The sequence below is a fragment of the Conger conger genome, chromosome 7, assembly GCF_963514075.1.
Source record: "Conger conger chromosome 7, fConCon1.1, whole genome shotgun sequence".
NCBI lineage: Eukaryota > Metazoa > Chordata > Actinopteri > Anguilliformes > Congridae > Conger > Conger conger.
Genome location: NC_083766.1, coordinates 22,260,613 through 22,287,726, shown reverse-complemented (window position 1 = coordinate 22,287,726; position 27,114 = coordinate 22,260,613). Strand labels below are relative to the sequence as shown.

Genomic DNA, 27,114 nt, shown 5'->3' with positions numbered 1-27,114 from the left:
TAAGAGCGTCTGCCTAATGCCATTAACGTGGAGTAAACCCTTTTCTACTTGGGCATCTACGCGGAAATATCTGAAGGCCATATCATCACTTAAATATAATTAGCAAGGACAAAGAAAAGACTCAAGTCAATATAAAGAAACTGGAGACAGAATATAGAGAGAATCAAGTGTAAAAAAAAAAAAGACGTGATCGAGAACCACAAAAAAAAAAGCCGTTTTGCAAAACAACCTCAACCTCACACTCTTCCAAGACAAAGGCCTGTGGAATAAGAATAAGGAATAACAATGCTAGCAGTGATGAACCACTCACGACAATGTGTGTGTGCATACAGTACAGTTCTTGAGGAAGAGTACAGGGGTTAGTTAGGTGTGGGGTAAAGTGAAAAGCTACAGGACTGTAATGCAGTGAGGTCTGTTGTGGCCACTGAGGTCTATTATAGGGGCTAGCAAGTTCACAATATTAAGAGTGATGAGCCTGTTACAAAGCCAATCATGACCAGTCCATTGACCTATATGACCAAAATAATTTTAAACAAAGTCCGTTATTTATAAAAAGTAGCATAAAATCGTGCAGCTTCATGTTTGGGGTAAACTTATTCCACTATATTGAAGACAAATGAATAAGACTAAAAGGTTGTCTATGAGCCCAATTGACTTTTTCTGCAGGACATGTGAATAGACCACACCTGTGCTTCATTTTCAAAAATGACGCAAAACTGCTACAGTTGTGCCTTTCAACAGCCAAAATTCAAAACCAAGACCCAGGTATTACCGGGTATAGAGAGGGATATACAGTTGTGTTCAAAATAATAGCAGTCCAACATGACCTACCAGATCAATCACTGTTTTTGGTAGAAAATATATTACTACATGGCAAATAATTTACCAGTAGGTGTAGTAGAGTCATAGAAAACCAACAGACCCAACATTCATGATACACATGCTCCTGAGTCTGTGTAATTGAATAATTAATTGAAAGAGGTGTGTTCAAAATAATAGCAGTGTGGAGTTCAATTAGTGAGGTCTGAAAAAACAGGTGTGAATCAGGTGGCCCTTATTTAAGGATGAAGCCAGCACATGTTTGCATGCATTTCTCTCTGAAAACCTGAGAAAAATGGGTCGTTCCAGACATTGCTCAAAAGAACATCGTACTTTGATTAAAACGTTGATTGGAGAGGGAAAAACGTATAAAGAAGTGCAGAAAATAATAGGCTGCTCGGCTAAAATTATCTCCAATGCTTTAAAATGGAAACCAGAGAGACGTGGAAGAAAACGAAAGACTACCATTCGAATGGATCGAAGAATAGCCAGAATGGCAAAGACTCAGCCAATGATCAGCTCCCGGGTGATCAAAGTCTGAAGTTACCGGTGAGCACTGTGACAATTAGAAGACGCCTGTGTGAAGCTAATCTATCGGGAAGAAGCCCCCGCAAAGTCCCACTGTAAAAAAAAAAAAAAAAAAAAAAAAAAGACACGTGCTGAAGAGGATACAATTTGCCAAAGAACACATCAACTGGCCTAAAGAGAAATGGAGAAACATTTTGTGGACTGATGAAAGTAAGATTGTTCTTTTTGGGTCCAAGAGACGCAGGCCGTTTGTCAGAGGACCACCAAACACTGAATTCAAGCCACAGTACACTGAAGACAGTGAAGCATGGTGGTGCAAGCATCATGATATGGGGATGTTTCTCTTACTATGGTGTTGGGCCTATTTATCGCATACAAGGGATCATGGATCAGTTTGCCTATATCAAAATACTTGGAGGTCATGTTGCCTTATGCCGAAGAGGAAATGCCCTTGAAATGGGTGTTTCAACAAGACAACGACCCCAAACACACCAGTAAGCGAGCAGCATCTTGGTTCCAGACCAACAAAATTAAAGTTATGGAGTGGCCAGCCCAATCCCCGGACCTTAATCCGATTGAAAACTTGTGGGGTGACATCAAAAATGCTGTTTCTGAGGCAAAACCAAGAAATGCAGAGGAATTGTGGAATTTTGTCAAATCATCCTGGGCTGAAATACCTGTTCATAGGTGCCAGAAGTTGGTCGATTCCATGCAACACAGATGTGAAGCAGTTCTCAGAAACCGTGGTTATACTACTAAATATTGGTTTAGTGATTCACAGGAATTCTAAATCCTGAAGATTATTTGAGTTTGTAAAGAAAAATGCAGAGACTGCTATTTTTTTGAACAGCCCAATATTCATTTTTCTTCATTTTCTGTAAAGTAATGAAAAAATTGACACATTTTTCTTCATGTTTGATATAATGTGCAGTGTTCCCAAAGCATCGAAATAAAAACTATTAAGGATTTTGAGCTTTACTCACGTTTTTAAACGCACTGCTATTATTTTGAACACAACTGTACTCCTCCAACAAAGTTTGACTTCATAAGTTATTTTAGCATAGCAATTCAGACGATTTCCTTGAATGCTTGTGTCAGCACTGAGTTTATTTAGAGGTAAAGGACTGAATGAATCACAAACTAACAGGCACTGTGCATTTTACTCAACCTGTGCATTCAACAGATTTAAAGCTGACAGTTTAAACAACAGTTTGACAACTTTTGGAGTCTTTATGTATTGTTCTGAACTTGTGAAACTACACTGCAGGGCTTACGTTACATTTGTAAAACGTTTTACCCGTACAGACTTTCATAGCGCAACATGGGAATAGCAGGATACGAGGTCCATTCAAGACTAACAGAAACCACTGACCATACGACCTCACGAACAGTTTGAAGAACTGCCCTGTCTAAAGAGCGAGCTTGGATCCTGTGATCTAGAGTTCTGTGAAGAAAACTGCACACTAAAAAAAATAAAAAATAAAAATAAAAGTACAGATTTAATACAACACAGAAAATAAGGAATGAAACCATTGCGGACTAAACCATAGGAATGTTGGATGCACATGGGTGCAGACGTTTACTTGCACCACCACAATATACGCTTCCGAAAAATGGGAGACAACGAAAAACAGAAAACACAATTACACATACGGTAAGGCAAACTGAGAAAGGGGGGATATTAAAAAAAGCTGGTAACAAAATGAAACTGCACTTACACATGTATTTAACAGTTCCACGAAAGATCTAGGCTGTCGTTAAGTATGGGAAGTAGGCAGGGGGCAGAGAAGAATCACTGGAATGAAACTGGAGTATAACTGGAGAATAACTGGAATATAACTGGAGTACAGCCATGTTCTAATAGGATGTGGGCATGGGGCGGAGGAGGGAGGTCACACTGGAAACACAGAGAATGGTCTAGAAGTCTTTTCTGAGGAAGAGGAAGTAGGGTAGACCAGCTACAAGCGCGGGGAATCCTTCGTTTTCTTTCCCCTCAGAAGCCGGAGGGGGTTAGCACGTTCATGTCACGGGGCTTGAGTTTGTGTTGCCGGGGCGAGTGGCGCTTGCTCTCCGTCACCGGGATCTCCATTTTGGGGGCCTTGAGGTTGAGGTTGGCGGGGTCTTCGGCCAGGCGCGTGGCCTGGGCCTTCATCACCTCCATGGGGGTAGGCTTCTGAGCCCCCTTATAGGCCTGGAGAGCAAAGCCCCCTATAGAGAGAGCAGAGAGAGAGTCAGAGAGAGAGCAGAGCAAGGTGAGGAGTCAGAGAGAGAGCAGAGCAAGGTGAGGAGTCAGAGAGAGAGCAGAGCAGGGTGAGGAGTCAGAGAGAGAGCAGAGCAGGGTGAGGAGTCAGAGAGAGAGCAGAGCAGGGTGAGGAGTCAGAGAGAGAGCAGAGGAGGGTGAGGAGTCAGAGAGAGAGCAGAGCAGGGTGAGGAGTCAGAGAGAGAGCAGAGCAGGGTGAGGAGTCAGAGAGAGAGCAGAGCAGGGTGAGGAGTCAGAGAGAGAGCAGAGCAGGGTGAGGAGTCAGAGAGAGAGCAGAGCAGGGTGAGGAGTCAGAGAGAGAGCAGAGCAGGGTGAGGAGTCAGAGAGAGCAGAGCAGGGTGAGGAGTCAGAGAGAGCAGAGCAGGGTGAGGTGTCAGAGAGAGCAGAGCAGGGTGAGGAGTCAGAGAGAGCAGAGCAGGGTGAGGAGTCAGAGAGCAGAGCAGGGTGAGGAGTCAGAGAGAGCAGAGCAGGGTGAGGAGTCAGAGAGAGCAGAGCAGGGTGAGGAGTCAGAGAGAGAGCAGAGCAGGAGGAGTCAGAGAGAGCAGAGCAGGGTGAGGAGTCAAAGAGAGAGCAGAGCAGGGTGAGGAGTCAGAGAGAGAGCAGAGCAGGGTGAGGAGTCAGAGAGAGAGAGCAGAGCAGGGTGAGGAGTCAGAGCACCCTATGCTGGGCTCAACTCCCATTTTAGGAGTGTTTGCACCTGAAAACGCGTGTTTATTGGAAAAATACTTCAGGACCACATCTGCTAATTGGCATGCATTAGTATGCGATATATATACATATTAGCGTAGAGCCCTGCTACGTGGCTGTATGTCAGCACATTGTCCTGTGTGGGCGGGGTGCGTACCTGGGTCGGTGGTGGACTTCTGTACGACGGGGCGGGGTCCGAACGCGCTCCAGCGCTCCATGGCCCCCCCGCCCCCCCCGGCCCCTCCCTCACTGCACGGCTGCGGCTCTGCGGCGAAGGGGGCGGAGCTGACCTCCAACCCGGTGAGGGAGGTCACCGAGCTCTGGCTGAACCAGCCTCTGGAGGGACGGAGGAGGGAGACACACAAAACAAGCATGGAAAACCTGCAGAACCCGTGGCTCAAAAACCATAACCGACTTCTGGGTTTTAGGACTATAAACTGGAACTCTCTACTGAAAACCAGCACTCTCAAAGGTCAATTTTTTCATGGCCCATTTAAGCAGCCAAAATGTCCAATGTTCTACCACCAGTACACCTATTTATTCATGCGATTATCTAATCAGCCAATCGTGTAATAACCACACATTACAACAGTGGCGAAGAGGATCTCTGAACACACAACACATCATAACTCTAAGTGGACAGGCCACAGCAGCAGAAGTCTAAAAACAAAAAAACGTCTAATAGAGTGCTCATGTATATATACACATACATGACGGGCAAATAGATACAAGTAATCATGACGAATAATTTGTAAATAACTCAGTATAATGAGTAATACTAAAGTAACACAGCCAGGCTGAGCGGAGGGGCCCAGACAGTGGATAAGGCAGCAGGATGTGTGAGATTTCACAGCTGCTCGTACCTGCGCTGCTGTTTGGGCGAGGGCTGGGGGGTGGTGCTCGGAGTGGACTGGGCCGAAGAGGACTGCTTCTCCTCCCGAGACTCTCCACCCTGGACCTTCAGCTTCTACGAGAGACGCGTACCGTGTGAGTCCGTTACCACACGCTGAATGCACCCTGCTGTATCACCAAACGGTCTTTACGTAACTGCGTTTAAGGAGTTCTGGTGTTTCTGCTTCACCACAGCAGTACATTACAATTATTTACAGTTATTTAGTTGCTGCTTTTATCCAAAGCGACGTATAGTTGATTAGACTATCCCCCTGGGGCAATGTGGGGTTAAGGGCCTTACTTTAGGGCCTAACAGCTGCACTGGTCTTATCGTGGCTGCACCAGGGTTTGAACCAGCAGCCTTCCAGGTCCCAGTCATGTACCTTACCCTCAAGGCTACAGGCCAGTAAACGTGACTGGTAACGCAATAAGAATAAACAATAAATGAATTAATGTCAGGGTTGTACCTAGTATAATATGTTCAAGGCAACAGAAATTAAGTTCAGTGAGCAATTTGTTGGCAATTGCCAGAGGACTTGGTTATTCTGAAGTTGAACAAAGCCAGCATTCATTGGGCCCATGTGGACTGAACTCGCTGTGTGGTCAGTTCAGCACAGCATTCAGTGATTGGGCGCCCCCTGGTGCATGCACGCAGAAGCACACACACAAAGGTGTTAAGTGGAAGTGCAGGCAAAAATAGGCATGATGCATGCATGTGGGGAAATTAAAAATAAATAAATCAATAGGCACATTAATTGCTACTTTTTCTACACATCATATTGATAAGTTCCAGATTAACGGAAGAAATGCATCACCACCACCCTCTCCCTTCAATCATAAATGACTTACAGTTGATTAGACCAAGCAGGGGACAATCCTCCATGGAGTAATGTGGAGTTAAGAGCCTTGCTCTAGGGCACAACAGCTGTGTGGTCCTTATTGTAGCTACACCAGGACTCGAACCACCAACCTTCCAGGTCCCAGTCATGTACATAGCCACTAGGCTACAGGCTGCCCCCATATGTTATGTAGTGAGTGTATACTGTAGGGAAAAAGTGGCAGCCATTCCAGGTTGAAATAAGTGGGTGGGTGGAGCATGAGGAAGATACAGAGCAGGTGAGGGAAACAAAAGAGCGTCTCCAGGGTAAGGAAAAGGAGGTGGAAGAGAGAGTACAAGAGCTTAAAAAGGATTATGAAGAGGCGGAAAATATGAACAAATTGATAAAAAAAAAATGGGAAGAATACGATAGCTACCACAGTAAGATAGTGAAAACAGCAAATGAGATAAGGAGCACTGAGGGAAAAAAGAGAGCAGGCAAAGGTCGTAAATCAACTGAGCAGGGGCAGGAAAATTATGAATGGGAGAAGCTCCCATATAAAACATGGGAGGCATTGGAGTGGGCGGAGCCAAAAAATACCAAAGACACAAAATCTCAGGATAAGTATAAAACAAGCCTAACAAAAGGCGCAGTAAATAGAAAATTGCGCGGTCAAGTGAAATTTAATGAGGATGAGCGGGTTATCCAAACAGAGGGAAGTGGCAGTGAGTACAGTAGTGGTGAGTTAGGGGAAGAAGAGGGAGGCCTTGGGAGGGAAGATTGCGGAGAAGGGGGGTCAAAACAGGAAGTAAAATCAGCACACATACAGGGGGATATAGCTGGGCGATATACTAGTAGAACAAGAACAATACAGAAGCCCAGGCGGTATCGTGAGGAGGAGGAAAGCCCCACCATGGTGGGGCCATTATTGGTTAGAGATAATATACCCCGATACATTCCCTGGTCCACTCAGGACATGCAAAATGTAATAACAAATCTCCCTGAGTTGCAGAATGGAGCAAGCCACTGGATCAGGGTGCTGGAGGAGGAGACAACGGGCCGGATCCTGGCGGTGGGGGACCTGAAGGCACTCCTGGGGAAGGTCGTGGGGATGGAAACAATGCTGGACATATTCGAGCAGGCCGGCTTTGTCAGAGACCAAGTGCAGACCCCCGCAGTGGATGGGGGGCCATTTGACAACGTGCGGGGGACTGTCTGGACTGCACTACGAGCGCTGTATCCTGCACGACCTGACATCACAACCTTAACGGGGCCACCGTTAAAAAGTGATGAACTGCCAGCAACATACATTCACCTGCAGTTGCGGAGGTGGAGGCAGATAACTGAACGGAATATACAGCTGGACCCCATAATGACTACCCTCTTCCGTAAAGCCATACGGGAGGGGATGCCTTCAGAAGTGGGGCGCCGCCTCGATGAGGTGGTGGGACTGAACACCATGACCCACAGAGAGTTTGTGGAGCATGTAGTGCACGCTGTAGAGAGGCAGCGGAAAGAGGGGAAAAAGCTTGAGGATCAAGCTAAAGACATCCAAAGAAAACTGCTGCAGTTGCAGCTGGAGGAACTTAAAGCCAAAGAAAAAAAGACCAGAGAGGCAAAAGAGCTGGAAAAAGAGAAAGAGGCAAAAAAAGTGGCTTCTGTGAAAATACAGAACGCGGACAATGGTTTCTTTGACATTGAGGCACCCCTCACGCCTGAACCATGGAGTAGCCCGATGGCACCCCCGTCGACGGTGGTCTACAACTTCTCCGGCAGCCCTCATCCGGTGGCCATGCAAGGTAATATGCAAGGGGGGGGGGCGCAAATGGGTGGGAATCAAATGAGGGGAGGACCAGGGAATGATGGGCAGCTCAATCAGTGGAGAGGTCAGCAGAATCAGAACAGCCATATGTCGAATAGAAACTGGAACCAATCAGGTTTCCCTAACCAGCAGAGGCGAGGTCCCATAGTATGTTATGGATGTGGTCAGGAGGGCCACATAAGGAGGCAGTGCCCAAACACACAAAACACAAGCCCCGCTAATCAGGGGAACTGGGCCCCCAGTCAGCCCCAGCAACTGCAGGGCTATCCCAACCTGGCTCCACCCCCTCAGGTGCAAGCCCCCTATCCCAGTCAGCCCCAGCAACTGCAGGGCTATCCCAACTTGGCTCCGCCTCCTCAGGTGCAAACCCCATATCAGGCCAGAGGGCCTGTAAATTACCGAGGTTCCCACTAGGGGTGCCCAGAGAACCCAGGCAGAGTAGGACAACATGTACTGATAACAACGGGTTCAGAGCAAGAGCCTATAATAAATGTACAAATCGGAGGAAAAGTTGTCCCCATGATGATAGATACTGGTGCAACATGCACTTGCATTCAGAAAGAATATGCCTCACATCTGCCACTGTCGGGGGAAGTCATTCAAACAGTAGGGTTCTCAGGGAAAATAATGTTAAGCCCGACCACACAACCGGTAACAATAAAAATCGGTACAAAAGAAGCTAAATTAGGGGTGGTGGTATGTAAAAATTCCCCCGTAAGCCTTCTAGGACGAGATGCAATTTTTGCTTTAGGACTAAACTTAAATTGTGAGGGAGGGGGAATGGATTTAACAGGAATGTACTATATGGAAAACCACCCCATGACAAATGTATATGAGATAGGGGAGATTGAAACACAGGTAAACGACCGCATATGGAACACTTGGAAACCATACGTTGAAGCCCAGATCCCAGATGCAACGGAGCCAGAGGAGGGTTTACATTGTACAATGAGAGTCGATCCCACGCAGAGCGTAGAGCTAGAAAAGGAGTGGAATGAAGAAAAAAAGAAGGGAGAATTTTTAGTGACAACTGCACTCTTGATAGGGCAGGAAGGAGCTGCGTTAAAAGTGTGCGAGACCCTGTGGACTGACAAATGGTTTCAAGAGCAAAATGCGGCCCCCCACATAGCATTGAAAGTCAACCCAGGGTACCAGGCTAAGGACTTAGGTCCCATGGTTAAGAGAGCTGCATGCCTCGACTTTAGGCCGACAGAAAATCCCTTAATTTGGAGCACCGAAGATTGTGCAATGATCAAAATTATGGTGAGTACCACAATGTGGGGAAAGCCCCAATTGGTGAGGGTACCGGGGGAAGAGGGTACAACACGGGAAGAATCAGGGGGGGATCTGGATTTAGAGGAGCTTTTGGGCCAATTGCCAGCTCAGTTGTGGTCGCAGCATGATACTGATGTGGGTAAAGTAAAATCAGCAAACCCGGTCGAAGTGCATTTAAAGCCAGGATGTATCGGGCCTTTTACAGCACAATATCCTCTAAAAGAGGACGCAGTGGAGGGAGTGAGGACAACAATAGCAGGCCTGCTAGAAGCCGGGGTACTCAGAACCACGCGCAGTCCGTGCAATACACCGATACTGCCAATGCGAAAAGCAGATGGGGAAAAGTGGAGATTGGTACAGGACCTGAGAGCAGTTAATGATGTAGTGCAGGATATGACTGCAGTGGTACCTAACCCTCATACTTTACTAACCAACGTTCCTTGCACCGCAAAATGGTTTACCGTGATAGACCTGTGTTCTGCCTTTTTCAGCATACCATTGGCTGTACAAAGTCAAGAGCTGTTTGCCTTCACATTTGAGAATCAGCAGTATACCTACAACAGAATGCCACAGGGGTACAAACATGCACCACATGTGTTTAATCAAGTGTTGAAAAATGATCTGCAAGGATTGAATATTGAAAGTGTGGTTTTGCAATATGTTGATGACTTGTTGTTATGTGCAGACACAAAGGAAAAATGCGCGACTGACAGCATGAAGCTGCTGGAGAAACTGGCCGAGGGGGGGCACAAAGTGTCCAGGAAAAAACTGCAGTTCTGCTCCCAGGAGGTGGAGTATTTGGGACGAGTAATCTCGGCGGCCGGTAAAGGAATGTCATACAAACAGTTGGAAACAATAATGCGAATTCCTCAGCCTCAGACAGTGGGGCAAATGATGACATTTTTGGGAATGACGGGATTTAGCATGGAGTGGGTGGAAGCATACTCTGAAAAAACGCAACCATTGAGAAAAATAATGAAAGAGGCAGGCCAAGAAAAATTGTCAAACAGATTAACATGGGATGCAGAGGCAGAGACTGCCTTTACTTGTATTAAACAAGAATTAATGCAAGCACCTGCACTGGCGACACCTGATTATAAAAACCCATTTGACCTATATGTAACAACAAAAAGGGGATATATGACAGCGGTGCTAATGCAAACAACACATGTGGGTAAAAGAAAACAAGCCGTGGCCTATTACAGCGCGAAGTTGGATAGTGTTGCTTCTGCTTATCCTCCATGTTACCAGGATCTGGCAGGCATCTCGGAAGCCTACCAAAAAGCAGTTTCAGTCACCATGGGGTACCCGGTAAGAATATACACGTATCACAAAGTTGTAGAAATGCTAGACCAGGCGAAATTTGTGTTGACACCTGCCCGAATACACAAGTATCAAATGTTGTTAGCTTTTTCAGACATCACGTTTGTCAAGTGTGATACAGTAAATCCAGCAGAATATGTCCCACTCCCAGGTGATGGGATACCTCATGAGTGTGTCCCGGAGAGCAAAGAATTCATGAAATTACGCGAAGATCTAAAAACAGAACCACTGCAACAGGAGGGTAAAAGAATCGTGTTTGTGGACGGTTCAAGTTACTTAGATCACAGAGGAATACATTCGGGTTATGCAGTGGTTGAAAAGCGAGGTGCCAAGTGGGTGACCTTAGAAGCTGAAAAATGTCAACAACCCTGCTCAGCACAGCTGGCTGAGCTCAAGGCCCTAACCCGAGCATGCGAATTAATGGCAGGGCAAGACGCAGACATATATACTGATTCTGCATATGCTCATGGGGTGTGTCATTACTTTGGAGCAGTATGGAAAGCCCGAGGTTTTCAAAAAACAAATGGCACTGACATACAGCATAAGGAACAGATTTTGGAGTTAATATTGGCAATGTTGAAACCAAAGCAATTGGCAATAGTCAAGTGTCAAGCACATAAAAAGGGAAATAATTTTGTGATAACGGGTAATAACAATGCTGATGAGGTAGCAAGACAAGCCTCAGGAAGTAAAGTTTCATTAGTTGCACCGACAATGATATTGCATCCACAACCATCGCTAGCCGCTATAAGGGAAGCCCAACTGGAGGCGAATCATATGGAAAAGACAGACTGGGCCAGGCGAGGGGCTAGGCAAGGCACGGATGGGTTATGGCGAAATGTGGAGGGATTGCTTGTGGTTCCGGTACCGCTACTAACCCAACTAATCAGTGAAGCGCATGGCTATGATCATTGTGCGCGGGGACAGGTATTGAGGAATATTAAAAAGCAGGGATTGTGGTCACCTTACTTGCAAAATCGAATTGATTATCAGTTGAGGTTGTGTGAAATATGTGCTCAAAATAACATACGGAAGCCATTTACAGCTCCAATTGGCCACATGCCAACACCAGAAGGGCCCTTTAAACACCTAATGATGGACTATGTAGACATGATACACAAGGTAAGAGGTAAGAGGTACCTGTTGGTAGTCATAGATCGGTTTAGCCGCTGGGTGGAAGCCATTCCCACCAAGAACCAAGGGTCAGGAACTGTGGTAAAATTTCTGGTGAATGAAGTTATTCCAAGGTTTGGCATACCAGTGACCATAAGTTCGGACAATGGTCCTGCATTCATAGGACATGTATTGAGGCAAGTTGCACAGACTTTGAAAATAAAGCAAAGGTATGGGTGCGTATACCACCCACAGTCACAGGGCATGGTGGAGAGAGTAAATGGGATTCTTAAAGCCAAGATTAGCAAAATATGTCACGATACTAACATGAATTGGGTAGATGCCCTACCTCTGGCATTAATGTGTTACAGGAGCCAGGAGAGCAGAATTACCCACCTTAGCCCTCATGAGATGGTCACGGGTAGGAGAATGCCATCACCCCAATTAAGTGGGCAGTCAGAAGGCCCTCCGTTAGAGGAAATGGAGCTGAGCCTTCGACAGTATATGCATCAACTCTCTGCCATTCACCAAATTATATTTGAGCAGGAACAATCCAGAGATCCAGAACCAGCAGCAGAGGACCAGCCAGTGCGCCCCGGGGACTGGGTGTACATCCGACGATTTCGACGAAAGTGGAACGACGTGCGACGAGAAGGTCCCTATCGAGTGACTCGAACTTCCCCAACTGCTCTCCAAGTCACAGGTAGCCTTTATTGGTACCATTTGAATCACTGCACAAGGGCGCTAGATAGGAGAGTAGAAGAAGCGGAGGATAATCTCGAGGAAGAAGATGACCCGGGAGAGGGACCTAGTCAAGTACCTCCTTTTCATATTAGTCCTCCAGAACCACCTGGGGGGAGTGACACTGATTACTTTGGGGGACTTGAGTTTGGGGAGCGTGAATCTGGCGAGCCTGCACAAGATATGGCAGAAATGGGAGACATTGCTGATGACTTATTGGGCGGAGGTGGTACAGAGGAACGAGACGCTGAGAGGAGATATAGTGAGGACTACGGCGACATTGAAACAGTCGATTTCTCATGTTTGGACTGGGACTAATGAAACAAGCTGGCTGGGGGCTGACAATGAGGCGGTGACTAAATTAATACAGGAAACGTTGGAGGAAATTAGGGTAATGCATGTTGAAGAGGAAAGGGAGAAGGATAAGGATTACCATAATAGAGAAACTGAAATTTATGTAATGGCATCCCAAAACACACACCCAGAAGAAGGGGAAAACACTCAGTCTAAGACCATGGATGGTGCTGTTATTTTGGGGATAATATTGATAGTTTGCGCCATTATAGTAGTAGCACCCCTAGGAATAGCAGCAGGAATAAAATTTGCAAGACCAAAAGAGAAGGGAATTGAAATTTCCCTTTTTATAATGTTGATAGTAGTAACCTTAATGATAGCAGGCACTTATTTTATTTTAAGTGGAATGGGTACTCAAAATAAACTGAAAGGTGAAATTGGTAAACATAAGCATCATCCCTCTGAGATAACTGATAGAGCGAAACGCGAGGTAAAGATTAAAACAGCCAACACCCCATTGTGGGTACGTACGCAGTCGAATAGATGGTGGAAATGGGCTAACTACACTGCAAGAGTACACACCCCTGAATCATGCATGATTTGCGCAGAAGCAGAGCCAGTACTAACTCTAAGCCCAAACCCAAACAGCTATGTAAAATGTATGTATGACAAACAGGCCAAAAAGGGAAGAAATAAGAGCATGTCAAATTATAAGTGTCCCATCCAATGTATAGAAGAATTGGGATCAAGTATAAAACAGGTCGACGAAACTAGAGCGTGCAGAAAGTACAATTTAGTGCAAAGTTATGATTCGCGTATAGAGAAGAAAAAATTACAATTAACAGACGGGTCCTATGAATGTTATGAGGTCACCAATGGTAGAGTACAGGTAGGCACTTTCCCAGGTGACTGTCAGATTACATGGACATGTAATGGGACCAAAGAGCAGGGCCGCCCTCAGTTAAATTACACTAATTTGCCATGGTTACTACAAGATACTGAACATGCCATTATAAATTATACACAAAATATAAACTCCACAGGGATAACGACCCCCAAATGCCAGAATATAATTACTGCAGATAAAAGGGTGGCTGATATGTTCTGGATGTGTGGGGAGGATATATATAGTCGTTTACCAATAGGTTGGATGGGAACATGTGCTCGCGTAATGCTGGCTCATTCAGTTGCAATTGGATACCCAGCCCAAGAAGGCCCAACCTCTACTGGGCGCCAGAGAAGAAATGATGAGACTGAGTCCGAGATAACTATAGATGTAATTGGCCAACCAAGGGGGATCCCTAATGAATTTAAGGCCAGGAATGAGATATTAGCGGGATTTGAGTCTATCATTCCATGGATAACTGTAAACAAAAATGTGGAGTGGATAAACTACATATATTATAATCAGCAAAGGTTTATGAACCACACCGACGTGGCATTGTCAGCCCTAGGAGAACAGCTAGCGGCAACTAGCAAAATGGTTAGTCAAAATCGCTGGGTCTTGGACTGGATGCTGGCCGAAAAGGGAGGTGTCTGTGTAATGTTTGGAAAAGACTGCTGTACTTTTATCCCCAATAACACCTCCCCAGAAGGGACGTTTACACATGCAATGGACAGATTGAAGGCCCTGAGACATGAGGTGAATGAGAATGCTGGATATGGCCATGCTGTGGGGGACTGGCTGGAGCAGGCTATTGGACAGTGGGGAAGTTGGCTGGCCAAAATAGGTCTGATAGTGGGGATAGCACTGGTGGTGGTGCTGGTGGTGCTATCTTGTGTTCTCCCCCTTTTGAGATCTTCTTTCCACAGTGCTATAGGTATCCATCTGGTGTCATACAGGGGCAGTATTGCAGAGACCTGGCGCCAGACGGGAGAGTCCTGGTATCAGAGGCCGCGAGCACGAGCCAGGGAGACTGAGGGAGCAGAGAGGGTGCCAACAGCTCCAGAAGTGCCCCCGCGAAACCAGTACGAGAACACCAAGCCGGTGCACCTGACAGAGGGAGGAACGGCATCACCAACAGTGCCCCAGTTGAACCTGTACGAGATCTGCAAGCCAGGATACCCGCAGCGTGTGCCGACTGCATCCTTCGGGTGGCAGACGTCCCCAGAGGCCACTGGATACTACGACGATTTTTACTGTTACGAATAACGTGCTAACTGATTTAGTAAAAGTTTGTGATAATTTTAGGAGTGGGTTAATTAGAGTAATACATGCTGCTTTTTGATATGGCCATGGCCAGTAAGATTGTGCGTGATGCACTGCGACAGAAAGCGTTGGAGGAGCCTTGGGAGCAGCGTTACATTGAGGAGTCAAATGCATTTGGATGTTGCTATGGTAGCAAGGGATGTGCAGGGACCCAATTTAGTATACATGGGGTGGGACATACCCGGCGCTGCCTATCACTGCGAATGACGGCAGCCAAGGCCAAGGTGGCAACTGCCTTACCCTTCCCAGGTCAAACAGGTCAATGGATGATGCCAACCTTGTGGTTGCTGTCATACTATGATGGGCCCAATAATATACAACCAAGCTGGGTTCATGTGAAAAAGCTTACTATACCATGGTACACAGTAAAGAATGAACCGACAACGCAAATTGACATCACAATGTCAAGAATTCACTTCATCTGCGAAGCTGAACTTGACATTCAGAAAGCACTGGCCCCACACGCTTGCTTTTTTGCAACAATCAGAGAAGAAATATTGGTAATGTGGAAGGGGAGTAAAGTCCTCTGGTCCAGTAACCCCCTGGCATATCAAGTGTATTTAGACACACTGGGCCAACTGAATAACTCCTGTCCAAGGCCCCCTCCCTGTGCACTGGGCCCTGAGTGTCCAATTTGTCTGAGTCCTGCTGAAAGCATGGAGAGCATCCCGATGCCACCTGACCCAGTGCAGAGACAGGCTACAGCTGCAACAGAGGGCAGGCAAGAGAGCCCGGTAGTCCCTATGCAGGTGGTGCATCCTCTGCCTGCCCTGTCGGTAGAAAGTGAAGCACCAGGGAACCCTCCGGACTCCACTGAGACTCCTGCCCCAAACCCCTACCCTTTCTCCCCTCAATCCCCTGATTCACTCGCAGCGCTTCTGAATCATCCTCCCTCAAACCCCTATCTCTTCTCCCCCCAATCCCCTGAACCAATTGAGTCAGACAATGATTACACACCCACAGTGCCCCGGCGTCCTTCCCCAGGCTCTTCCCCTGCCTCTATCTATTCTGACTCAGATACGATCAGCTCACCGGAGAGGCCCAGAACCCTGGACATACCCAGGCGGCATAATGGCCTGATATTTACCAAGGTACCGAGAAGGTCATACAGATTGCAGAACCTGGAGCCATTCGGGGCCATAAATCATGACCCCGAAAGGGGGGATATGTAGGGAAAATTCACAGAGCAGGAGACCCCCCCCCCCAAAAAAGTACAAATCAAAATCAGACTCTGCCCTAATGAACAAGCTGGTTCCTCCAACGCTTTCGAAAATGTAGGCTAAGAGTGTATCAATATATATGTATACACAACATATAATCCATATATCATATGTATGCTGTTTTTATTAAATTGAATGAACCTAGAACCTGTTTATAACCAAGCTTATGAAAACGCAAGAAACCACAGTGTACACTGTCGATAGGAGAGCAAAGACTGCAAGATTAAAGAATTATGTTTAGTCACTTAGAATAAAGTAGTGAGTAGATGTGTAGTAGTATATATTCCATACTTTCTTTGATGATTAAGGTATATCTTCTATGATGTCACTGCTGTTCAGTGTACCTATACTTTCTATGACTTACTTTTATTTTCATTTGATGTTTATCATATAATTTCTATGATTTTGATTTGACTGATGCTCAGTACATCTGTGTACTCCTTTATGACTTTTTACTGATGAATATTGTTATTAGAAATGCATAGGTGGCCCACGTGTAACAATCCAAAGCTAAGTGAAATGATGAATATAGGGTGGAAATCACCAAAACTGATCTATAGGTCGTAGAAAGTTCTGGAAAACACTATATAGTGAATAGCACCGTGTTTCATATGGTTTTCATGTTAAAAACTTAAGTTTATTAGACGACACAGCCTATAGCACAAAATGTATGGAAAATGATCTTTCTTTGTTTTGAGAATCAAGGGGAAAACTCGCCACAGTGGTTTCAGGACTGAAAAGTAAACATCTGCAACGTAGCCAGGTCATATGATGGTTTTTAAGAAAGCTATTGGTTGTACTGAGATAAGGATTGTGCATAAAAAGAAGGTTTTGTCTATTATTCAAGGTTGGAAATCTGAGGATTTGAACTGGCTTTTGTGCACGTGTGCTACAATAAAGTCAAATTTTCTGCAGACTTTGCTTTCGTGGGATCTTTTCACTTCCTGGAATTGTTTTACAACTGATTGGAGATCGGACCTTGAGAGCTTCTGTTTCCTAGCAACGACATTACATGGTCAGTTTAACCCAGGAATGCGGTGTGAATGCGGTGTGAATGCGGTGTGAATGCGGTGTGAATGCGGTGTGAATGCGGTGCGAATGCGGTGCGAATGCGGTGCGAATGCGGTGCGAATGCGGTGCGAATGCGGTGCGAATGCGGTGCGAATGCGGTGTGAATGCGGTGTGAATATGGTGTGAATGCGGTGTGAATGCGGTGTGAATGCAGTGTGAATGCAGTGTGAACACGGTGTGAACACGGCTGGGAGCGGTTACGGCGGGTGGACTCACATGCAGCGACTCAGCCATGCGGTGGTACCGTGTCTCCTCTGCCGCCAGGCCCTTGTGGGGGGTGTAGCCGGTGTCTGTGAGGCCCGCCTGCTTCTCGAACTTCTGCATGCTCTCCTGGGTGTGCTCTGAGGGAACCACAGACACGGCCAGACGCTAAATAAAATGGACAACCGCTAAATATAAAGGCTAATGGAGTGTGCTTATGAAGTGAAGGGCTCTACAATGAATGCCACTCTCTCACTCACAGCTGTGCAAGGCGCCAACCAGCTCTTTCGCAGCCATTAGGGGTTAGGCGTCTTGCTCAGGGACACTTGGAATCTTTTATCCAGGGATCAAACCTGCAACTCTGACTGCCAGTCACCCGCTCTACCTCCTGAGCTAATGTCGCAACAGGGCAAAGGCTAAGAGCAGCACAACCGCTATAAAGGATGTACCTTTATAGCTAGATGTACTATATTTATAGCATACACGTTATATGCCAACTCTAGAGAATGGCACAACATCTGCTTTCAAGTTACTGCGTACTGAGCAGGGAACCAAATAGACTTGTGCATTTCTAGTCACACAGTAGCCACGTGAAAGAGAACAGGGAGAATTTCCCCCTGAGAGTTCAGAAGAACTTCCGATGAAAGGCAAAATGCCACAGAAACAGCAGAACAAAAGTATGCTCGTAAGCAATATCGATAATTTCACAGCTAAAATTAATTCTGTACGGGCCTGGGGCGAGGGTAGTGCGGCGATGTGTCAGTTACAGGGAAAAGCGGAGGCGGATAAATAGAGTGAAGAACGCAAGGTGTCAGACACTGCTGCAGAAACGGTGGGCGAAGCCCCGCCACATTCCCGCGTCCTGTAGAGCAGGTTCTCCCTGCGTGGGCCTCCTGCGGCCGCCATCATTCATCTGGAAGAACACTTCACAGGAGCTGTTACAGCGCCTTTCACCAATTCAGCCCTTTGTCACGCCTCGCCCGAAGTGCCATCGCCCTTAATAACTGTTGCGAAGCACGTTAAGTTTTGCTCCGAGTGTAACTTTCCATCGGAAACAATGCAATGGCTTATAGCGACCGGCAAATGATCCATCAAATTGAGCTTTAAAAACAAATCATTAAAAAAAGCAACTGCTACAAAAATGGATCAGTCACAGAAGGGCACAATTGCTATTAAATAGCTTATTTAGCCACAAGGCTAAGTTCAAATGACCAAGAATCAGTTAGACAAGTTCTGCATTACATTGAATATGCGAAGGAATCAGCTATTTTACTCTTTTATATCAGAAACCTACATCAATAGACTGAGCGCTTGAAAGAATCATGTCAATACCCAGCACCTATTTCTATGCAAATCCCCGGAAGGAATTTGGTCCTTTGTGAAGTGAAACTAGTAGTCCGATATTCAGGTTAGCAGCAATGTATAAGATAGCAAAAATAGTCTTTATTACAGTATGAAGCACACCGGGTAAAAGCAAGGCAGTTCAATTACAAACTCATGTTAGAAAGGAATGAGCTTTTATGCCCAAAATAAATGCAGGTACTTGTCCCTGATTGGGTGACAGGCAGACGAACACATATCATTTTGTATGCATATGATGTGATCAAGGAAACCAAAACAAAGCAGACAGTGAACCCCCCTTGATCATTCAGTACAATTGAGGTGTTAGGTGACCATCCAAGAACAATGAAGCAGGAAATGTATTCTCCCCTACACCACTGAGCTGATTGGCGGCCGGCTAGCCAGTCAAAGGGTTCACAAAGCTTGAGTTTGTCACACAGAAGATTAGACCAGTCTAAAAAAGATGTACTGGCACTCCCAGGGGGTGTGGCGGTCACTCACTGGTCATGAGGGTGTTCATGATGACGGATGAAGCTTTGGTTTTGACCACAGGGATGGGGGGCCTGGAGGCCTCAGGGTCGAAGGTCGCCGTGTGGGTCAGAACGCTCTCCGATTCATCTTCCTGCAGGGAGACACGCGGATCATTACATTACCTTTATTAAGCTCCAGTGTTTATCAAAGGGACTTACAGTTTATTAGACTAAGCAGGGGACATTCCCCCCGGAGCAACGTGGGGTTAAGGGCCTTGCTCAAGGGCCCAACAGCTGCACAGATCTTGGTTACACTTGGGTGGAACAACCAACCTTCTGGGCTCCAGTCAAGCAACTCTAGCCACTAGGCTACAGGCTCTCCCATGAAACCCCAAGAATGTACATAAGGGCTGTCCTCTTCACAGACTACACCAAGGATTTGAGACATACTTATTTTTCCACTTAAATCAACCTGAATTCACTACTTCTCACTTCTCTCCGTAATTGTTTTTCGTAAGCCTGTCTCATCGTCACAGCACCAGTTCTCCGCCAATGCGGTTAAGACTCAATTTGTGTCCCTGGGCAACACTACGACCAATCTGTGTCACCCAGCCAGGGAGAGCTGGCATGGATGGGAGTTTTTCATGAACGTGGGGTGTGCCACAAACCGACACACTCTAGCCTAACTCGCATATTTTAGGCTTTTGGAATGGCATCAGTGTTCTAGAACTAATTTGGTTTTACACCAGTAGTGACATCAGCCCTGGAATGTTCATTATAACATTCATAACATTATAATCACATACATGTGAAATGTCATTCAAGCTCTTAGGTTGAAAAATGGTTGTAATTGCCACAGCCAAGGGCGTTTTAATGTCGGGGCATTCACAGAGAAGGGGTGGGATAAACTGTGTTGTGGTTTGATGGTGTTTGTTGCTAGGAGTCAGAAATTACCTAATGTACCTTTAAAGGACTAAAAAGGCCCAACTCAAATGAAGTGCTGCGCAGCATCTCTTCAATTTCTTACATTTTCTGTGTGGTCGTGACTACGCACTTTTTAAGCGATGGCCCCCTAAATTTTAGAAGGCGTTACTGCCCCATAAAAGCAGTGTATGAAGCTGACGTTACACAGAATGAGGCCCTTGAGCAAGGCCCTTAACCCCACATTGCTCCGGGGGGGGATTGTCTCCTGCTTAGTCTAATCAACTATAAGTTGCTTTGGATGAAAGCGTCAGCTAAATAACATGAAAGAAATGGAACGGAATGGAATTGAATGGCCCCTCAGGATGAAATTTTGCCGCTAAGCTAAGCTACGCTAAGCTAAGGGGCGTCCTGCCCTCCGTAGATGGCAGAAGACTGGAGCGAGGGGCTCACCTCCGTCAGACGCTGGAACCTCCTCTCGGGGATGATGGGTCTCTTCCACAGGATGTTGACGTTGATGTCGGACGGCGGCGGCGACATGGGGGCCTCCAGGGCGTCGTCGTAGCTGAGGGCCCGCCGGGTCATCCCGATGGGCAGGGACATGCCTCCCATCAGCCCCTCGGGGGCCCCGGACTCCAGCGCTGCGGGGCAGCACAGGCACGAGTCAGCAAAATGGCCGCCAATTGCCCAGAGAACGGGCACGAACGAGGGGCAGAAACACAGGGCCACCAAGGAACACAGAACCGCAAACGAAGAGCCAAGAGAGAACCTCATCAAATCACCTGCCTACAACGACCTGGGTCCTCCCTCAGGAACACGTAAAGCAGACTATAAAAAAATAGGAAATACAAGTGAAAAGGCACCAGCTGAATTCGGTCTTCCTAAAATCTCATATACATGTGTAAAAAAATAACTACTGCATGTGCACCATGAATAACGTATGTCTTCAATGTGCCATTTCGTTACGATATGCTAAGAACTGTAAAGATCATCTACAGAGCCATGCATACAAATTAATTCTACATTGTTTTAAAGGCAATTGATTCACTCTGTAAACTCAACTTCTTTTGAATTAACCTTTTTTTTTTTTTTGCATGCTCAAATTTAACCCACAAACGCATTCAAGCATGACAGAAAATACAAAGTAGTATTTACCTAAAGCACACTCAAGAGTGAGGATTTCCCTGTGGTCTATTGTAAAGGTTGGGCCCCAGTGGTTAACTCTCTGAACTCGACCGTGGCCTCCCGTGTTTGCTGATCTAACCTCACAGGTGAAAAAGCCACTAATGAGCTGCTAATTGAACAGCAGCTGAAACCACATTTTGATTGACAGGTTAAAAACAGTTTGAGCACGCTCAGTGCTGCTAGCGGGACCACCTCGACACAGAGACGCAGAAATCACAGCAACACCTAAAACGTGTGTTATTTTACTGTATCTAGGCCTAAATACCGGACTGGCTGAAACTACAATCAGCACATAGAGAGGTCCCCACTCCACACAAACACATTTGGAAAGCGCTGACTAAACCAGTCTTTTTATTTTATGTCCTTATATCCATGAGAAGACGTTTGTGTGATTGTAAGTACCAAAAACTATTTCTTTCCAGTTTTACACCAGTGCCTCTTGAGAGCTTTACCAGCTGTTTTAGTGACTGTGTCAATGACCCTCTGTTCTGATTGGCTGGCTAGCACCAGTGAACTGAAAGCCCTCTGTGCCGAGCGATTGGATTGGATTCAGCCACAGGCCGCGCTGAAGCTAACGGACATAGCGCGGCGATGTCATAACTTCACGGAAGTCCAAAGGCTCATTTAAGTACCATATGGCTTGTGGGGATTTACTTGAAGACTGTGCGTGCTGACACTTTAGTGCTTTTAGAACTCCTTTATACTCCGCATTGCAAGGGAAATGTCATTTTGTCAGCTCTGGGTGCCCCTCCCCGTCACGCAGCTCAGTATGAACAGGACACACCCAGGTTTGGCACAGCCGTGAGGGAAGGGAGAACTGCGGCTGTAACAGTACCACAGAGCGGGGGACAGTGACAGATTAATGCAGACATCCACATCTGCTGCAGGACCTTGCAAGTACAGTACAGTCTGTCCTGTCGCTTACTGGAGACTCAGCACAATGCGAACTCACTCCAGACACGTCAGTGAGGATTTAAGGAACGCACATCCCGACAGCTCTTCAACACCAACTCACACAGTGACTCTGCCAGACTGAGGGCTCACTCCAATCGCTTATTTTTCACCATTTCTTCCTTTTCCTTGACCCTGACCCAGAGATCAATCGAAGTCCGCCATCTTTAAGGACATTCGAACCCAGCTAAATGTTCCTTTGTCCGTTAAATGCCACGTCTGTAACTGACGTGGCTTCAAACTGACATTTGAAGGAGCAAGGACATTACATTCGCCTAATTCCTGTTCTTGATTTCCCTGTCTTCATTTATTTCTCTCGCCTCTTTTTCTAGCCTCTCCTGATGGGTGGAGCGAGGAGCAGGAAAAGGAGAAAAAATGAAAGAGGAGAAAAAGAAGTGATTGGAATGAGCCCTGACTGACCTGATGAACTACCTCCCATGATGCTATTCTGGAGGCTTGTAAATACAGTGTTTTTATTATTTTCAATACAGTCTACTTAAAACAATGCATAGGCTGGTGGTAATGATGAAATAGCCACAGCTGGCAATCATGAATCATAAAATGCACGTTTTGAAGTGACACATCTCTTTCCAAAAATGTCTTATTAGGTATTATTCGCATTCATTGCATTTGGGTTTTGGTTGCCAGATTTTCAAAAAGGTTATCCAACTATGTACTGGATTTCCTCAAATATAACAGTTTGAGACAACCCTGCTGTGCTAAAGCCTGTTAGCCACTTAGTTAATTTAGTAATGCCTGGACTGTCACTGGTTCTAAAAGTGTGTAATTTCAGAAAATTTTGGTTTATTTCAAAAGATTGAAAATTATCCTTCTCAGCCATACAGTGCTACACCTGTTAGACCCCTTTTACAGCTTGTGAGGTTAAACATTTTCCTGTTATTGTGACACATTGACCAATTCAAGGCTAGAAGAATAGACAATGCAGTTCCGCCTCGTCCAAACATTAAATTATAACAGTTACGCAAAAGCTGCTTGCTATGAATTCTCCACGCTTGAAAGACAGTTACTATTAAGACACCAATAAGCTGACTCTACTGACTTTGTAGTTTGACCAGTGACCTGCATTGAGAGGCGTGATTGAAAAACCTATCCTAGAGCCAACTGCACTGGCGCCAGTGAGCAGCGTCTCAGCAAGACCAGGGGCTCGTTCCAATCAGGATTCGCAATGAACGGACAGGATTCGCAATGAACGGACAGGATTCGCAATGAACGGACAGGATTCCTGTCAGGGCGGCCGGTAGCATAGTGCTTAAGGTATATGACTGGAACCTGCAAGGTCAGTGGTTTGATCCCCAGTGTAGCCACAATATGATCCACACAGCCATTGGGCCCTTGGGCAAGGCCCTTAACCCTGCATTGCTCCAGGGGAGGATTGTCTCCTGCTTAGTCTAATCGACTGTACGTCGCTGTGGATAAGAGCATCTGCCAAACGCCATTAATGTAATGTAATGTAATGTATTGATTTGCAGTGAACGGACAGGATTCGCAGTGAACGGACAGGATTTGCAGTAAACGGACAATATTCGCAGTAAACGGACAATATTCGCAGTGAACTGACAGGATGCCTTTACTGCTTACCTGGTATTTCTCCAGATCGAGACACCATCGTTTCCGTGGAGATGTCCTGGGTACGGCGAACACTGAGGGGTGGTCTGAAACTATCCAATCAGCAGGACAGATTGGACCGGGATCTAGAGTGAGTTCAGAGAACACAGAGAGATGTGCATTAATAGTATACCATGAACAGAAGCACATAAGCACTCACTATTCATGCTTACTGACAGGTAAAACAACAGCTGCACACTCCATGTAAATGCTGACTCATCAGAAGAGACACGAAACTGGATCAGGGCTGGTCAAGCACATACACGGAGTGAACAGGGGAACTAAGGACGCAATGATATGAGAGGTTATGCTGTGAGGACGAAGTGCAATATGGTGTTTGGACAACTCAAAATAAATATAGAGGGTGAGAAAACAGATGCTGTTGAATGATTTGAGCTTAACTTTTTGAGAAGCTTAACTTATCCTCGTATATCAAGTATATCCCAATATAATTCAGTGCTGTACAGGGTTATTAATTGGCCTTGCCTAATTATCATATGGTGTCCAGAAGTGATTTAGATAAAGGACATTATTTTAGGCTGTAATTAGGATCTTAACCAGAAACCTTCTGACTAAAATAACCGAATGACCCCGCTCTGTCACCTTTGTTGCACTGACCTACACCAGCATTGCCCCCTTCCTTACCGTACTGGTGGTGAGGCGGTGGTTATAGCCACAAGGTGAATTTATGGTGCAGATTGGGGGACACTGGGGTTTGGCTGCAGAGCATTGTGGGGCAGGGAGAGGAGCACAGGTCGAGATCTGGAGAGAAACAGGGAACGGTCAACGTTACAAAGCACGAAGCAGTTCTCCATGCCACTCCAGGTTATCTGCACCTATCCAGGAAACTAAACAGCTTGTTCGGGCCACCAAACCAGTCTATTATCTGAGAATCGAACATCCAAAAGTTGAGCAAAACTTCCTGGATTGTTGCAATTGTTCGGCGGCTGTTTCTTACAGGAGCTCATTTGAAGATTTTAATCTGTGTCCAGCGTTACAACAGTTACAAATGTAAAATGCAATAGTGTAGGATTTTCACTGTCCGGCAGATTAACGTCAGCTACAGAAGATGTTTTCAGTAAAACACAAACTAACATGAATTCAAGCACCTCCGGGAACTGTGTTCAAATTCCGAGGAAATGGCAAGGTTTAAAAGATCCGTGGGAAGACAGCCCACTTTAATGCTGTACGTTGTTGCATAATGTTATAGGGCAGATTACAATGCAAGGAAAATGAAAATACTTTGCAATGTTAGCAACCAGCTAGCTAGTTAACTGCAAAAATTGACAGTAACGTTCGTTATGTAGCTCGCTAACAGTTTATATGACAGGGCGTCACTGGGGTATTTTTATGCTTTTGCTTCCTCTTGCTTTTGATTCCTGCTTTTGATTTAGAAACTAACTTCAGGAAATGAAACCTTAACATTGCTAGGCCTAACGTTAACCAACAATAGCCATCTATAATCTATAATTCGTCCATTTCCGATAACATTATCTCGGACGTTTACATAATTAGTTAGGTGTAGCTAGTACACTAAGATAATCGAATAGCTAACTATTAGTAGTTAATAGTGAATTAACTAGCCTAACGTTAAATCTCACGGATACTGTATGTCATTCAACAAGCTAGCCTAGAAGTATCTAGTTAGCAATAGCTGTCAAGGAATATTGAAATGTAGGAAGTAATTTAGCTAAGTTAACATTGTAAATTAACATTACGTTAACCAACTAGACGCCAGGAAATTGAACAAAAACAGCCCTCGCCTTTGTCTGCTCGATTTGCCAACGTTAACGTGCGTTGACGAACACTTTGGTGAATAAATGATGTGGTAGTTTTGGGTTAATTTAGGTAGCTAGCTAGCAAGCTATGGTTAGCCTAGCCAAAAGAAGCCGTTCGAGCAATACCGTTATCTAATCTGCTCCATACTACTAACTGTCATTATCGCCATGCTCGTGAGCTGGCAAACGTCGAACAGATAAGTCCTTATTTGGTTGTCTATTTAAAAACACTGGGTTGGAATGATCAATTAACGTTATGGATAACAGCCGTTTTTAGAAGGAATTACAAAAATCTTGCTATCGTCATTATGGCAACATCCACATCACTGTAAACAATAGCGTAGCGCTACCTAGCAAGTAGCATTACAAGCTAATTAGCCATAACAAAGAAATACAACGTTTATAATATACTAACCTGGGTGTCAACGTATGTTTCTGTGTTAGCGAGCGGTTTGCCCAGCTAACAATTTAACATTAGCACCGTTATAAGCCCGTAATGGTGCGGTGAGATCGGTATTTTCGGTGTTTTTGAATGAGCTGCAAAAGTCACCGTCGGCCATGACTTTCAGTGAGAGATCATATATAGCCGACTAGACGTAGCGATGCTACGGTGCCACTGGTCAAGTGGGCAGGTTCTCGCGAGACATTTAATTTAGCTAAATCACATGTGCTGCATAGACTACACATTCCAGTGATCCACTGAAGGCAGAGCAGCACGGATTATTTACAAGGCAACTCCGGTATTTCAGGTTTGAGATACATAGTAGGATAGTGAGGGATTTGTTTTAGTGGCCTCCTCTTCTACTCTTAGGTTTATAAAATAAATAAATAAATGTAGTCGAGTACTGTAAGTATGGGACTGGGAGTGACAGCTTGGGTATTCTGTTTTGAATGGGATTCATTCAATGAGATTTCTGGTCACAAATGAGTTATTTTTTTCACACACTATGAGTAATAGTTATTTGAGTGGTTGCTTTTTGATACCAGCATGGCCAAGAAGATATTTGGATTAAAATAAAAACGGATTTTCAAAATAATTTAAAGTAGGCTAACTACCATCAGGCACATTATATTATGGAAACATTAAAAAAAAATAATAATAATTCCCTCCAACTGACTATTATTTTTGTCAGTACATTGATATAAATACATTTCACATGGTAAGCAAAATTTGTGAGAGCTACAAATAAGTTTACCATCAAGATGCATATGTATCAAAGCATACAAGACAAAGGGACAGAAAGGGGAAAAAAGTATAAATGTATCATCTAAGGTTTTAGACCAGGCTTAATCAAGTCATGGTACCCTAGGTCAGAGAACTGCTGGTTTTCCACCTTCCCTTTACCTGGGAGTTTATTTATTTAGCGAATGCAAATTTCTCAAGCCAAGCAGTAGCCTCTTTGATCTAAATTGTGGAGGGAGATTAGACCTCCTTTCAGTCTTTGGAGAGGGCAGGCTTCAATAATATGCTCCATAGTTTGCTCCTCTCCGCAGGCACACAGTGGGCTCAGGCTGCTTCCCCATCTGTGAAGGCTGGCCAAGCAGGGACCCTGACCAGTCCTGAATCTGT

At 45.4% G+C, this 27,114-nt stretch overlaps 1 protein-coding gene and 1 long non-coding RNA gene across 3 annotated transcripts; one reads left to right on the top strand and one right to left on the bottom strand.

The window, feature by feature from the left end:
- Positions 1 to 2,433: 2,433 nt before the first annotated feature.
- Positions 2,434 to 26,153, bottom strand: kiaa1191 (KIAA1191 ortholog). 2 transcript variants are annotated; one of them, XM_061250350.1, is made up of 9 exons: positions 25,960 to 26,153; positions 24,412 to 24,528; positions 23,740 to 23,852; positions 20,458 to 20,645; positions 19,115 to 19,235; positions 17,288 to 17,412; positions 5,158 to 5,261; positions 4,452 to 4,630; positions 2,434 to 3,555 (listed from the first exon to the last, which is right to left on the bottom strand). In XM_061250350.1, the coding sequence occupies exons 3-9, from the start codon at positions 23,765 to 23,767 to the stop codon at positions 3,341 to 3,343; spliced, it is 960 nt and encodes a 319-aa protein (XP_061106334.1). In that variant the 5' UTR covers positions 23,768 to 23,852; positions 24,412 to 24,528; positions 25,960 to 26,153; the 3' UTR covers positions 2,434 to 3,340. The 2 variants fall into 2 exon arrangements, with proteins under 2 accessions (XP_061106334.1, XP_061106335.1); XM_061250351.1 differs by lacking the exons at positions 23,740 to 23,852; positions 24,412 to 24,528; positions 25,960 to 26,153 and adding an exon at positions 21,160 to 21,255.
- On the top strand, positions 21,381 to 24,500 carry LOC133134001 (uncharacterized). The gene is made up of 3 exons (XR_009709236.1): positions 21,381 to 21,583; positions 22,473 to 22,598; positions 23,631 to 24,500. It is a non-coding gene; the product is annotated as an uncharacterized LOC133134001 (long non-coding RNA).
- Positions 26,154 to 27,114: the final 961 nt, after the last annotated feature.

What these genes read in the sequence shown, in the direction of transcription:
- kiaa1191 (XM_061250350.1), bottom strand. Translation starts at nt 23,767, where the DNA reads ATGGTGTCTCGATCTGGAGAAATACCAG. An exon ending in CATGAACACCCTCATGACCA is followed by an intron (nt 17,413 to 19,114) that starts GTGAGTGACCGC and finishes TGGTTCCCTCAG; the next exon opens with AGCACACCCAGGAGAGCATG. An exon ending in GCATGGCTGAGTCGCTGCAT is followed by an intron (nt 5,262 to 17,287) that starts GTGAGTCCACCC and finishes CGTCTCTCGTAG; the next exon opens with AAGCTGAAGGTCCAGGGTGG.